This window comes from Diadema setosum, chromosome 2 (assembly GCF_964275005.1).
Source record: "Diadema setosum chromosome 2, eeDiaSeto1, whole genome shotgun sequence".
NCBI classification, from domain to species: Eukaryota; Metazoa; Echinodermata; class Echinoidea; order Diadematoida; family Diadematidae; genus Diadema; species Diadema setosum.
In genome coordinates, this window is record NC_092686.1 from 21,351,204 (window position 1) to 21,366,096 (window position 14,893).

Sequence of the window (14,893 nt, forward strand, 5' to 3'; positions counted from 1 at the left end):
ATGCATGCGAAAGTTCTCGTCTACACTATATATGCATTGACTTCCAGTGGAAATTCACGAAAATCTCATGTAGTGAAAAAGCTGCTAGGCCATCAACTCCCATTTGTGAGAATTTCCTACAGCGAAAATATCTTACTTTTCTAGCATGATATAACAACAAAGAGCATAGGCAAAGAGAATTGAAAATGACAGGTGCATATACAGCAAGGAATGTGAATGCATTCATCAACTTGCCAATTGTAACATCAATATGCCTACAGGCAGGCAATCTTTTTGTGTGACAATGACAATACAGTATACTATCCAAAGCACATGATGACTAATGCCACACTGCAGCCCACTCTGTCGCCAGAGTTGTTTATCCTGTGTCCAACTGGAATACTGTGCATCAATTGGATCTGACAAAAACAGGATGTTTTCCTGTGTAGCCATCTTGTAATCTCTTTTTCATAGCATTACTTCCAGAATTGCTTGTCACTGAACATGGAAGCTGTTACGTCTCCAGTTTAGATGCTTTAACCCGTTGAGGACGGACTGATTTTGCTATAACACATATTTCCCATAGACACCTGCCGGAGTATTCTCGGGACTTGTCTTCAACAGGTTAAGAGAACAAGGGTAGCCATGGATTAGAATGGTACCCCTAACCTTCTCTATTGAGGCGTCATACAGTCAGGTGACCTAATCACCAAAGAATGTGAGGTATTCCACAAACCTATTGTTGTCTTGAGACTGCCTAGTCTACTTTTCCAGACTGAGATTCAGCACACACTGCATGATATCTTACTGGAGGTTTTATGTTCATTCACAAAAATAGAATCATGACAGGTCCATCAGATGCAAATCATAGTTTTGAGAATTTCAGAAATATTTCATTTCAGTGAATTGATTGTTATTTTAACAGGGGGAATGTGCAATTCAACAGTATTAAGTTAGACAAAGAAAAAAAGAAAGGCTAATAGCAAAGCCAAATCCCCTGAGCTGCCTTTGGTGTTCACAGTATTGAACTACCACTACCACAGGTCCCAATGCAAATAATATGCTTGGATGCATCATATCTGGCAGACAAAAGAAGAGAAATGCAATAGGGCAGCTCTGTGTAAATTCTTTGAATTCCAAGGGTGGGAGAAAAAAGAGGGAGAAGGCATTTCTATTTGATTTTGACAACACACACACTGTATCATACACAGCACAAAGTAACACATTTGGTAATGACAAAAGAAAATTCCACACCTAAAATTGCATGGGCCAAATGTTCCTTGATATTGATTAGGGAGAGCTATACCAGTAAAGCAAAATTCTGGTGATAAAGAAAAAATAAAATCTGTACAAACAAGATATTGACTGATAACATTGATAGACTTATAGACACTGCAACAATTGCCAGTTACAATATTTGGAAGTATGATACCATGGCAACAGCTAGTATGCTTTAATCTGGTTGCTTGTTGCCAGGCAGGAACAACATTTGCTGCAGATTGGGGGGGGGGGGGGGTCTTGAAAGGTGACTGGTCATGCACTTATATGTATGTGTACTATACATATATGGTAAATACATGTAGTATATTTAGATCAAGATTTGCAATTGGTCAAATTGTTAGCAAGTGACATTCATTGATTTATCTATAGTTCACAGATGTGAACTACCAGTATACTATCTTCCACAGGAAATCCCTTCTTAAACAAATAGTGTAATAAATCAATTTTATAAATACACTTGAAATTGCTCTATACTGGTGTTTTAATTTACAAAAAAAAAAAATGTGGCATTCTTGTGACTGAGCTGTATGATGATAGTCAAATGAATAAGTAAAAAAAAAAGTCAAGCACACAAATCAAATAATGATAATGGTATCAAATTAACCACAAGCACAAGTTTCTGGAATAGAACAGGACTGCTTAACGGAAACTCTGGGTATGGTAACTGGGTCTCTTGAAGATTTTTTTTCCTCTCTCTTTTCACTCTTTTGAAGCATGTATATAGCAATGAAATTTATCAAACTTCTTCTTTTTTTTTAGTTTTTTTTTTTTTTTTTTTTTTTTTTTTTAGACAGATTCATTTTTGGGGGCCTATCAGAGACACTTGTGGCATATAGAAAGATGCAGCTCAACTTATTTCTTTTTCAAGACTGGAAACATTATTGAATAGTGTTTTAATTTTTTTCATGTGACAAAAATGACTTGTAGAATCTGAGAAAAGAATTTGATTGGTTTGGCTTTAATAACTACTCACACACAAGTTTACTGAACAGAGGCCTCAACTTAAAGTGATTAACTATTGTTTCTAGTCCTTTTTATCCACTGTTTACACTGGACTATCGATTTCATGCTATTCAGTTTCATATCTGAATTTGAATCTGATGCATAAATTGATGATGACATCAAGTTCACAAGCTAGAAAAGTGTATGCAGAGGGATTTATGGAATTATTAAGAGTAATCATTTCAAAAGATTGTAACATGTGCATTGAACATAAAATTTCTGTCTACATGCCACTTTCATTCTATTCCAGGCCTCAAACTGAGGGAGTCCCCCCCCCCCCCCCCCCCCCCCCCTCTCTCTCTCCTATTAAAGAATGGCACCAAGCTACCCAGGGACCATGTTCATGGAAAACTATAATGCACTGCTGAATATATGTCTTGCTGTAAATTAAAGGACAAATTCACCTTCATTAACATAAGGATTGAGAGAATGTAGCAATATTAGTAGAACACATCAGTGAAAGTTTGAGGAAAATTGGACAATCCGTTCAAAAGTTATGAATTTTTGAAGTTTTTGTGCAGTCACCGCTGGATGAGAAGACTACTGCAGTGTATGATGTCACATGCGTACAACAATATAAGGAAAATATAAAGAGAATTTCACAAAATTTCATCTTTTGAAAAAACATTTTCTTTACATTTTCTTTATACTGTTGTACTCATATGACATCACAAGCCTTAGTAGTCTCCTCATCCAGTGGTTCCAACACAAAAATTTTAAAAATTCATAACTTTTGCATCGATTGTCCAATTTTCCTCAAACTTTCACTGATGTGTTCTACTAATATTGCTGCATTCTCTCAATCCTTATGTTTATGAAGGTGAACTTGTCCTTTAAACACATTGGTTGCTAGGTTAGGGAAATTTCAGGCAAGCCTTGGGAGTACATTTAGGGTTGTGTCACACTGTCCTGAAATTGGCACAAGATGGTAATATGCATACGGAATTTTCCATTCTCGTGCGAAATTGGTCGCGAACATGGTCAAAATCCAATCAATTACATCCAAAGCAAAGATATACAAAGATTTAAATCTTTCTTACTAAACCTAATCCCTACAAGATTCTGAAATCCCCATAAACTTTGCACAGGGCCTATCAAGTTCCCATACAGAATAAGTTAAGAAGTTTTTACAGGAAGGAAACACAAAGGCCACACAAAGATTTTGCCACCACTCACAAAGTTTCTGCTGAAATCTCAGAAACTCCAAGTGGTGGATTGTACGATAGCTTAAAATGCCCTCACGAATGACTCAAATGTTTATACGATCAGAGGCGAGTTCGAACTTTTCCTTTATCATGCATCCACCTTTATGCAGTGTGACACCTGCATAAGGGTTGACATGGATAACCTGTGTGATGGGCCTATACCTGATTTGTGAGATTGTTACCATTTGGAGCTGGTCACTGTTCATTATCCACGTTGTAGTCCTGGACCAGATCCTCACTCTGACTGACAGTATGCCTGACTCACCATACACACTAGCTCTCTCAGGCCTATTGATTGCAAGACTTTCTGCCCCATATGCAGAAAAGAAGCACAGATCGTTGCCCTGCTGGCCTACTGACATTTCAATAAGCCAGTTGGCTGGAGTATTCAAATACAGGTATTTTTTTTTTTTTCTATAAAGAGCCTGATGACAGGGTGTTCCATTCATCAGTAGGTCTACTTACTTAACCCGTTGAGGACGGTTTGACTTTGCTACAACACACACTTCCCATAGACACCTGCCCGAGTATACTCGGGACTCGTCCTCAACGGGTTAATGTATGTCAATACTGGTAATGTACTTAGCTTGCATTACTTATTGATATCTTGGGCAAGCCTCAGGCAAGCCTCGCATAGGATCTTCTGAAGTTGTCAGGAAAAGTCTTCTTTTTTTTTTTTTTTTTTAAAAGGTAAGCCTATGCATAAGATTTGAATACATTTGTGAACAAGTCCAATGGTATGGCACTTTAATTCTTCACTGAGCCTTTTATTTTTCACACCTTCTAATGTCTCAAATTAGACGATACTAGTTGTCGATAGAGTCATATGACGAGATCTAGAGTGAATGCGACAGCCAGCAACGCATCATATCTCCACCTGTTCACCTGGGGTCTCACAATTAGTCTCATTTCAGTCGCACCATATTGTCATATATAAATCATAGCCATGAGGCCTTGTCAAAAGGCAATTCTTCAGCCTCCGCCATGAGGGCAGGGTGAGGACAGTGACAGTCTGTAGAGTACCTGTGGCCAAAATTTGATAATTCAGAGGCAACAAAATCATGAATATTTATTAGCTTGCATTCACCTGGGACAAAACTGTGGGGTGTAAACACGCAAACAAACAATTTTTAGTTAGGATAGACTCTAGGACTACAAAAACAGGACAAGTGAGAAAAGCCAAAGAATTAACATCATGGCTAGTTTGCATTGTGGATGAAGGTTCACACTACAGTCAACAGAGTATATAGTTGGTCTTCCTGGGCTTCTGAACTCAGACCTTATTTGAAGTTGATTGTAAGGCTAAAACACTGACTGACTGTGGTGCCTTGTCGCCCTGCCATCAACTAGGAGACTACATGTATTACTCAATGCTTTCCCTAGCTTAAAAAGTAAGACAAAGTAACACACAAATCAAAAGGAAAGGAAACTCAAATAATATTTCCTTTCATATTACTTTCATCATACATTAGCTCTGTTCTTCTAGACATGAATGCATATAATAGAAGACAAAATGCATAATGCATAATGCACGATGCATAATAATTGTACACACTCACAGCTAAGTCATACTTTCTTTAGGATTATATAAATCATGGTCTAAAATTTGACATTGTTATACTCTTGATACTACCATTGGCAACCTGTTTGAGGCATAGGGTGTATTTATCATCTCACTTCTGGTATAGATTAAAGGTTTCCAAACAACTTTCAGGGAGATTTGGCCAGATGATAAACTCAAAGCTGTTTTGATTATGGGGATAGAAATGCCATTCTGAAATGCCCCCCCCCCCCCCAAAAAAAAAAAAAGAAGAGAAAAATGCAGTCTCAAACGCCTTGGAGCCAGAAATGTGTTTCTGTAGAGATGATTAACGCAAAGCTGTTTTGAAACGTGTTTGCAGCTAGGCCTGCCCACGCCAACTTCTAGAATTCAACCCATTTCCAGTTTCATCGCGTGCCATGCATGTACGGGACTTTCCGGTTCGTGACCTCTGCTCCTCCGGTCAAACAGCGCCATAGAGCTGCCCAGTGACAAGGCCTTCCTCTCGACTCACAATAGAGATGATAAACATAACAATTCGAGAAGCGTAATCCAAAAGGCCTTTGCAAATTTCGTTTTGATAGTTTGTATTGAAACATGTTTAAAAACATGGGAAAGATGATAAACGCAGCCTCCGGCATGTTGAGGTATTGTCTACAGAGGGTCATGACGGGGGACCTCGCCTCTTCACTCAACTGACCATTTCCATTTTATACCCCTCAGTGATTCTCCAAGTAACTAGCTACCAGTATTCCACAAGAGGTGGAGTGGATGAGAGGAGTAGGCCCTACAGCTCAAGAGTGTCTTGAGTAAAGGCTAAGCCAACAACCTGTGGAGTTCTCATGCCCTGCCCTGAATGTTTATCAAGCACACACACACACACACACACACTGACAAAACAATGAACTTGAGAATTGTATCACTATAATGGTAGTGAGGAAAGCTACTAATCTATTAGATAACAAGTAGGCCTTATTCTGCAAGTAAATTAAGGCAGTGGCAAAGGTTAAGAAGAAAATTCTTATCAATTGAAATACAGGATGTGACACAAACTAGCAAATAAGTACAAAGGGCCTACTGAAGGACATACAAACACAAGCACATGCACACCAAATATCTTGCTATAAAACTAGAAATGTCACTATGGTGACTGGTATGCCTCTGCTATATCATATTTCTCTCACAATAAATCACCATATGGTAATATACATCAACCAATTTTCATGACACTACTTCAAGCCATTTTCAAAATTTGGGGAAAACAGTGAAATTTCAGCATTTGTTTTCTTCACCTTTGACCCTACAGCCCAGATTTTCCCTATAGATTCAATGTATAAATGTATGTATAGATCGAGTCGTTTCCAAGGTACGGTATGGAGAAAATGTAGAGTCATTTCAGCATTGAATAGCATAACTATAGCAAAAGAAAAGAAATTGTAAAATTTGACCTTAACCCATGACCTTTGACCTTGAGCATGTGCACCCACAAGTTGGTAGGTGCAGCTTTGTCCACTGATACATACATATACCAAGTGTCATTTGGATACCTCTTGCAGTTTTTAAATTACGTTGTCCATAAAATCAATATGGATGGACGTATGGACAACCCAATGACAATGTTTCAAGCGACACTTTGTAGCAGAGGCACTGAAAAAAAAAGTTGTAAAGACATAAACATATTGAAAGTGGAAGACATTATAAATATGATAACTGGTGTGACAGGGAACACACAGAATGATCCATTGGAAAGGTTTGAAATGCTGCAAAAAGGAAGTTCATTACCTGACCTCTGAATTCCACTGCAAATCTTGAACTTGAAATTCAATCTGCAAAAAAACTGTACAGAAATCCACAAAATTTCCCCATGTGAGAAAGAACCAGGAACTTGATACTCACTCAATATATTCAAACTCTGCACTTGAGAAATGGCTTCAAATCCATCCTTAAAGCAATGATGGTCGACGGTGTTTGCAAGTTGATCTACTGTTAGATTACAGCAGTGTGTGTGTGTGTGTGTGTATGCATACATTCAAGATGAATGTTTTGTTTTGTGAAAACAGTCGATGCATGATGATGATGGTTTGTTTGGTGGTCAGAGTGTACACACATATAGATGTCATTGTGCTATGTAAAAAAAAAAAAGAAAGAAGGTATACACTTCACAATGGGATGATTGATCCCAGCCTAAGTTCGATATTGTTCCCATATTAGTATTAAAACACCCCCTGGCGTGTTCTATCTGAGGTCTGTAGAGATTTCAGCGTATTGCAGCAAACATGTACAATCTCACAAAAATTATCATAAACTCATCACTATTTGAGCTCAAAGAAAAAGCTGTGATGATGTTCTTTGTATGAAACCTCGAGACCTCATGACTGTTCCATATATATTATGGTTCAAGCCTCAAACAGAAATCATACATAAAATATAGAATCATGACACAAACAACATATTTTACTTGATTTTTCCCATTTGTTTATTAGAATATTCCTGCTTGATCTATTACACTTTCGTAAGGGTATAATACAAATCTCTTCTCAAATAGTTCATTCATATAAAGAATCATTAAGAGATTTTGATGATATTAACTACCATCAATATATCCCTAAATTTTCTCTAGGAACAATCCCAAAACCCAGTGCAAGACTATAACAAAAATCATCTGCTTTCAAAAGAGGAGAGAAAATCTAGTAGGTAATGAACAAGATGAGAATAATATCTTTCTTTCATTAAAGATGAGAATAAATGCACGACATATCAATCAAGAACTCATGTCACCATTGGCTCTTTCCCTGCAAAACAGTATTCAAGGAATGAGGTCACATCAGCTCTGAATGCCATACGTGAAAACCAAAGTGTATGGTGTGGTCTACACAGTACTACTGATCAAAGGGATTACATCGACTCACATACCACACCTCTCTCTGTCTTCACATAGCAATGTGGTAGGGAAACACTACATTGATATCTACCAACTCCACTACCCATCCCCCCACTTTCTTTTGGGAAGATATAATGAGACTGGTTTGTGAACATTTCATTTGAGCAATGTTTATCTGTCATACTAAGGACATTCTCTGTGTTTTACTTTAATAGTCTCACAGCTATGCCTATACCTCCTGTAGCATGGTACACTCTCATCCCCTACACAAGCCCCCATCATCAGTTCTATAGGATCACTCATACTGCGTAGAGCCCCGGCAGGAATGTACAAGATCTCTCTTTCCAGAAATGGAGGTGAAAGAATCACCAAATGTATGCTGATTTCATTGAAATCTCACAAATTTCAGTAAAGCCACAGTTCCATTCGAACACTTGCTGCAAATAAATCTTGCATTTCGATCACTCCACATTCTGTAACACAGACACAAGAATAGCACTGTAAATGTGTGTCCATGATTAGCAAGGCTGTTCTTCATAATGACAATATAATGAATTCAACTGAGTTGTTTTCAGATGACACTTGACATAGTGAATATTGTACTCTGTAGGTCAGATGCATATCCCATAGTGCATCATCCTATGGTCAGTCCCCATAGCAGACAGTGTCAAATGTCATCAAGAAATAATCATACCTTCAAAGTGACACAAATACAACATACAAATCATCCTTAATGCATCTTCAATATAATTCAGACTAAAAAATAGAGTGTACAGGAGTACATACAGTGATACATGTTAAATATTCCACATACAAATAATAAAGGAGATCAACTTCATCTCATGCCCACCACACATCACATATAGCTTTCTCTCAATACACGTATATATTCATTTCTCTATATATGTCTGTCCATAATAGTTGCACTGGAAAGTAAGTCTACATGAAATAATACCATTATGAAACATGATCACATTACATATCTCTCTTTTCCATTCAGACCATTCATTTCCCTTGTTACTGCACTGGAGTCTGAACGTACAAAACTCGAGCTGTCAGCCAGGAATGTTTTAACGTACCAATGCATCTGACTGGTTTTCAAGAACATTAGCTGAACAAGAACATACAACACAAGCGTAACACAGGGGATAATCACAACGATCAGTACAGGAAAAGAGTGCCAACAAAACCAATATGAAAAATGCTACCATAGTCGGGGATGGATATACACAATATCTCCCCTAACAATACTCTGGTTTCACTTTTCATGCCACAAAGAAGAAATAAAGCATAATGCACAACTTTTCACAGGCCATGCCTAGGTCTCAGGCACTACTGGCTTACAACACAGCATTGTCTTGCAGTCACGCCACTGTGGCTAGTGATCACATGTTAACCATCATCTGTGAGCTCCCTGGCCTAATATATGTGTATATCACTAGGAATACACAAGTCAGCTGCCCTTTTTGTTGCAAGGCAGTTCAAACATTTGACTTCCCTACATACACCAAACAGGCAGCACAATGAAACAGCAACACTTATAAATACTGTAAAATGGAAAAAAAAAAGGACACATAAATAACAACAACAAAATAAGAGAAGATCTAGAATAATACACTGGCAGCAGGTACATAAAAAAAAACCCTCAAACACACAATTAGTTGTTTACAGGGACCATCCAACAAAGCCCTGGGATTCCCCCTCTTGTTTCTCCCATTGTACCCACCTTTGACAAAGTTATCTGTCCCATATCAGCATATCCTCTATAAAATGACAACAAAGAGTATTCACTAGGAGAATATACTTGCATATAATGCACGGCCACTACAATAACTAAAATAGGTAACAGGAAAGCATTTGTGGTCCAAGCCCAAGCACCATACGTGAAAAATAAGGTCATCTGAATGACATTAAACTCACCACAGTCTAACAAAATCCACAATCTTTTCATTCTGAAGAGAAAATACATTTACGTATTACAAAGGCAGACAGTGTTACACTATTTGGCCTCCATTAGAAATACTGGGTGCCCTTCTGTCAACATGGGTAAAAACATTGTACAAACCTCATCTTAGTCAAAATTTCGTACAAAATTAGCATACATTAAGTCTGAGCTGATGCCAATGTTGTTCTTTTTTCCCCTTTCCTTACTTTGCATGGATCCGTAAAGAGTGCTTTGATATCACATGTTACATGATATTCAGGCACAGGGGAAAGGATGGGTTGCCATGAGTAACATGTACATGGATGGTTTCCATTTTTGCGGTTTCATGGTGTCTATCACTAACATTTGGGTGGCGATTTACCAAACACTGAACTACTCTGTTAAAACCTTGGCCAAGAAAGGAAGAGAACAGTGATCAACACACAGAAGCATGCAGACAAAACATTATCCAAGTTTATATCAAACTGCATATACCTCCACCTCAATGTGTAATTTATTGCAAAGGTGATATTTCACACATATAAAACACAAATGTAGAAAACCAGGAAAACACTACGGCGAATTTATATCACGTCACATGAAGAATCAAGCATACAGCACTACATGTGCCAGACATGCAGAAAATTAGGACATAGTGTATCTACTGCCAACTGCCCATGCTAGTAGCTTCAGTCCTATTGCACAAAACTTCCAACGGTCACTTGATGTTACGAGTGGTATCTCTTAACGGATCACCATGGTCAAACTGTAACTCTTGATGAAATGTCTGGTCTTGTCATGAGATAATAAGAAAACATGAAGTAGCTGCTATTCCATTAACCCCATTCTTTCCAAAAGAAAACTGCCTTCAAATTACTTTACTCATATTACGGTATTCTTGACTCATGGTACAGTACTCAAGCATATGACATGTGAACATTCAGAGGCCCCTTGGACTTTATAATTTGAAGTGAATGCTTACTAAACCCATTTTCTTCACTTAAAAAAAATTAATAAAAAAAGGTTCTTGAAAACAATGGATGACATGAGGAGTGGCATACCTCTCAGAAATGTTTGAAGAAATAATATATATGTATACATGCAAAGTCTGATATGAATGAAAGGGAGGGCCAATTATATTGTTTTACCTCTCTTTCGGAGAGCTACTGACAACATCAAACTATGCGTAAAGTAGCGTGGTTAATTCTGTGATTTAAGTTGTTTTTTTTCCCCAAGCCCTGTACTGAAACATGCCTCATTAAATTTACCCTTTATACCCTCTATCTACATGACTTGGTCGGGAAAAGAGTTGGTGCTATGCACTGGGTAACCTTGTACCCCTAACTGAGATTTTGGCACCAATGTGGGTGGAAGAGAACTTCAGCTGATTGCACTGAAAAATATTCTTGTGTTGCTTGGAATGCTGAAGGTATGCCATATAATGTAAGACATTGATAACTGAAAAAAAAGAATATCAGCACAGCATCAGCTTCCTTTCTTCACTGAATAGAGTGACTTCATCTACGTGGATGCCATGCAAACGTGAAAACAAACACAATGTCTCCAACATCGATTTTCACCCATCCAAGGAATAATATCTCAATGTATCCCATCAGAAAGAGAACTGCTAATCCATGATTTTGTTTTGGACACATTAATTACAATCTGCTTGACTGCAGGCATCCAACAATTCACTTGCACCCCACCCCCCCCCCCCAAAAAAAAAAATAATAATAATAATTCATGAGAGAGGCAAACATGACTTAATAATACATATTTGCCACAGCAGTGACAATTGCAGGCAAAGGCCTTTTTGTACTAATGGGGTAACTGTGATAATTTATCCTTGCTATACAAATAAAAAATGGTATGAAGGACCTTGACAGATATAACACAAAGTGATCACATACAAGGTGTTTAAAATCCTTCATACCTATATCCCACTTATCTTCACAGTAATCATAAATGCAACCCAGTCAAAAGAATATAGACTGTGGCAACATTATTGGAATCTATCTCTCCACAACAGAGTGGCAGCAACCTTTTGCAATTACCATCTTAATGTTGATGAATAATGAACCACTATGTGACTTCCTTAAAAAGAAAAAAAGGAAGAAAAAAACAAAACAAAACAAAAATACACAAATATCTCTATATGTGAAGAATCACAACCTGCATCATATCAAAATGCCATCTTCTCAGCTGGAATGCAGCAAGCACATAGCAAATAGCGGGCTGCACTTGCCTTTCTCTGATTTCAACCATATCTATTCAACTACCCCCTGTAAGCCAGAGTGTGGTAGCTCCCACTCCAAGATTGACGTATTAGCCTCTTAATCACAAGCTGCACAGCACCTGGGGCATCACATTGCATTGGCACAACTCCAGGTTGACTTGACCACACTGACTGCCTCAGAAATTTCCATTCCAAGAGCACTCTTGATGTCGTCGATGATGGCTGATGTCAGCGACAACGATGGTGATGATGGTGAAGAAGAGGAGCATGTTGGTATCAGACGATGTGATGACACGACAACAATGATGTGATGACGATGACTTTGCTGACAGGGATTTTGAAATGACAGCAATAATGAAATGATGGTTGTGAAGGGAAACCCCCCATATCAATATCCAAGGGTAAAATTGTATGGCTGATTCCAAATGCGCACATGATAATGTAGAAGATGACCTTGACGACACAAGCCAAGAGGACCAATACTGTCATCTTGAAGAAAGTGGAAACTGGTATGCCACACACACTAAGAAGAGAGAGAATGCGCCAGCTGTCCATCATTTCCCATTGATCATCCTAGAGACGGGTACAACGAGGAGCTCTTGGTACTGATAGAGAGCTTCCTTCAGGGCCTTGCACACCTGGGAGGAGGTACAGGTGGTACAGTCCACCAGGTAGGGGTACAAGCCAATCACCTGGTTCCATGTCGAGGGGTCAACTGTGCAAACATATCAAAAGCAAAGAGTGCAGATGTTCAATCTCTTCCGATTCCTCTCTATCTGGTGAGACGTAGCAATGCATTTATACTGTGATACAGGAGAACCATTATGATATGCAACGAAAAGACAAAGAATGGAAGGGTTAATACTTTCTTTCAAGTAAGAATTGTTTTGACTGCTAACAACATTCATCAAAGGAAGTTTTCATTTCAAATGCTATAGCATATCATGCTAACATCATTTATATTCTGGAAATATTTGAAAGGTATGTCATGCTAAAAGATGAGAGTACAAGAGGTAAAATTGAATGCTTGGATATCAGCCTCTTCTGTTAACTGTAGTAATACAAACATGAAATGCATTCATGTGGAGCAAGATCCTTTAAAGATGAGAACTACTGACAGAATTTAATCTTTAAGATACAGCTTGCTTCCAGATAGCATACATTACAGGTGAACTGTCTGATGTAGCAGCCAATGAATATTTGAATTCCATAACATTTTTTTTTTCTCTCTCTTGTTTTGTTTGTTTGTTTGTTGTTTGTTTTCTACTGAGAAAATAAGTAGAGTACTTGTTTGGTACACTCACCATTTTCTGGTTTGGCTCTCTTGAGGGACTGCATGAGTGTAGTGATCGCTTGTAGAACAAAGGACATCTCAGTCATCCTGGACCTACCCAGAAAAAGGGTGATTCAAACACAAAGGGATTCAGGATAAAACAGACATCAAGGCTGATGGCCTGCTGGGAATTCAAACTGTATAGAATTCTGCACAGAACAGGTGTTTCATGGTTACACTTAATAATGCCATTGGTCTACAAATGCTTGTTTAGATTGTGCTGCAGATATTGCTATTATTCCAAGTATAATGTGTTGACCCTTACTAGGCCAGGAAATTCAGGTAGATGATAGAGCCAGGGGTTCGGAGCTCCCTCCTTGACATTCCAAGCAATATCACAAAAAACTATTGCCACAATGTTTTCCTTAACCTGTTGAGGATGGACTGATTTTGCTACAACACACATTTCCCATAGACACCTGCCAGAGTTTACTCAGGACTCGTCCTCAATGGGTTAAATGCATATTCTGCTGAAACTCCAGTGGAGCTTTCAGCACTCATATATGAAAGCCACAAAAAAGAATGCTTTAAGAGGAAGGTGACAGAATGTGCCAATTGTTTCTCACCTGGGCAGGGGACACTTCCCACTCAGTCTCTCATCCTCCACATACTTCTTCAGGACCTCCTGACACCGCTTCAGTAAAGATGCCAGCGCCATCTTGGTTAGGGCGCCCTCATCAGTCACATCACAGACGGGTGGCACGGCACCGGACTGCGTCTGTGCGATAAAGGAGAACTGAAGGAGGGTCTCAAAGCAGGCCTTGGCAAACTCCTCCCTCAGCTGCCGATTGTCCACGTCTGGAGGGAATGAAACAGAGAAGGGATGGAACTTAGGGTGTGTTTGAGCGCTCTGAAGCAAACCAAAGCAAACCGAACCAATTTGTACCGTACTGAACTGCGCCAGATTTGGAGAAGTCGAGTGCTCTGTTGAGAAAGCGTACCTCATGAGTTATATTTAGAGGGGGTCACACATTTTGTAGCTCGAGGGCTATTCACCTGGCGCATTTAAACTACTTACAGACGTCCCGAACAAAGAGAATGAACTTGTTTCATTATGACAGAAGTGCATGTTACTTGCATTCTCACATGCGAACTTTTGGTATGATTTTCATACCCTTTTGGAGTACATTTGGAAGTGGTCTACTTTTGGCTAGGTTCACTACGGTGCTGTTCACTTTAGGAGCATTCGAAAGCTCCTTTGGCGCGGGGTACAGTTCACTTTAGGAGAGTGCTTGAATGCACCCGTGCAGGGATGTAAAACAGGGGGGGGGGGGGGATTAGACACAGAAGGCATTTAACATGGAGGGGATGAGACATAGAGGGGGTAAAATATGGTGGGGACTAGATACAAAAGAGATAAAACATGGAGGGATTAGACACACAAAAGAGATAAAACCTGGAGGGTTTAGATACAAATTAAGAAATAAAACATGGAGGGATTAGATAAACAATAGAGATAAAACATGGAGGGATTAGATACAAAAGATATAAAAGGTAGTTGGGTTTAGACAC

General features: G+C 38.7%; 1 protein-coding gene across 1 annotated transcript in view; it reads right to left on the minus strand.

Moving 5' to 3' along the window:
- Positions 1 to 12,408: 12,408 nt before the first annotated feature.
- LOC140246231 (protein MON2 homolog) overlaps positions 12,409 to 14,893 on the minus strand; it is a 105,038-nt gene continuing 102,553 nt past the window's right edge. Inside the window, exons 30-32 of the mRNA XM_072325687.1 lie at positions 13,948 to 14,179; positions 13,353 to 13,435; positions 12,409 to 12,763 (exon numbers count right to left, since the gene is read on the minus strand). Of these exons, the coding sequence (XP_072181788.1) occupies positions 12,603 to 12,763; positions 13,353 to 13,435; positions 13,948 to 14,179 (476 nt within the window). The 3' untranslated portion in view covers positions 12,409 to 12,602. The remainder of the gene's footprint in view (positions 12,764 to 13,352; positions 13,436 to 13,947; positions 14,180 to 14,893) is intronic.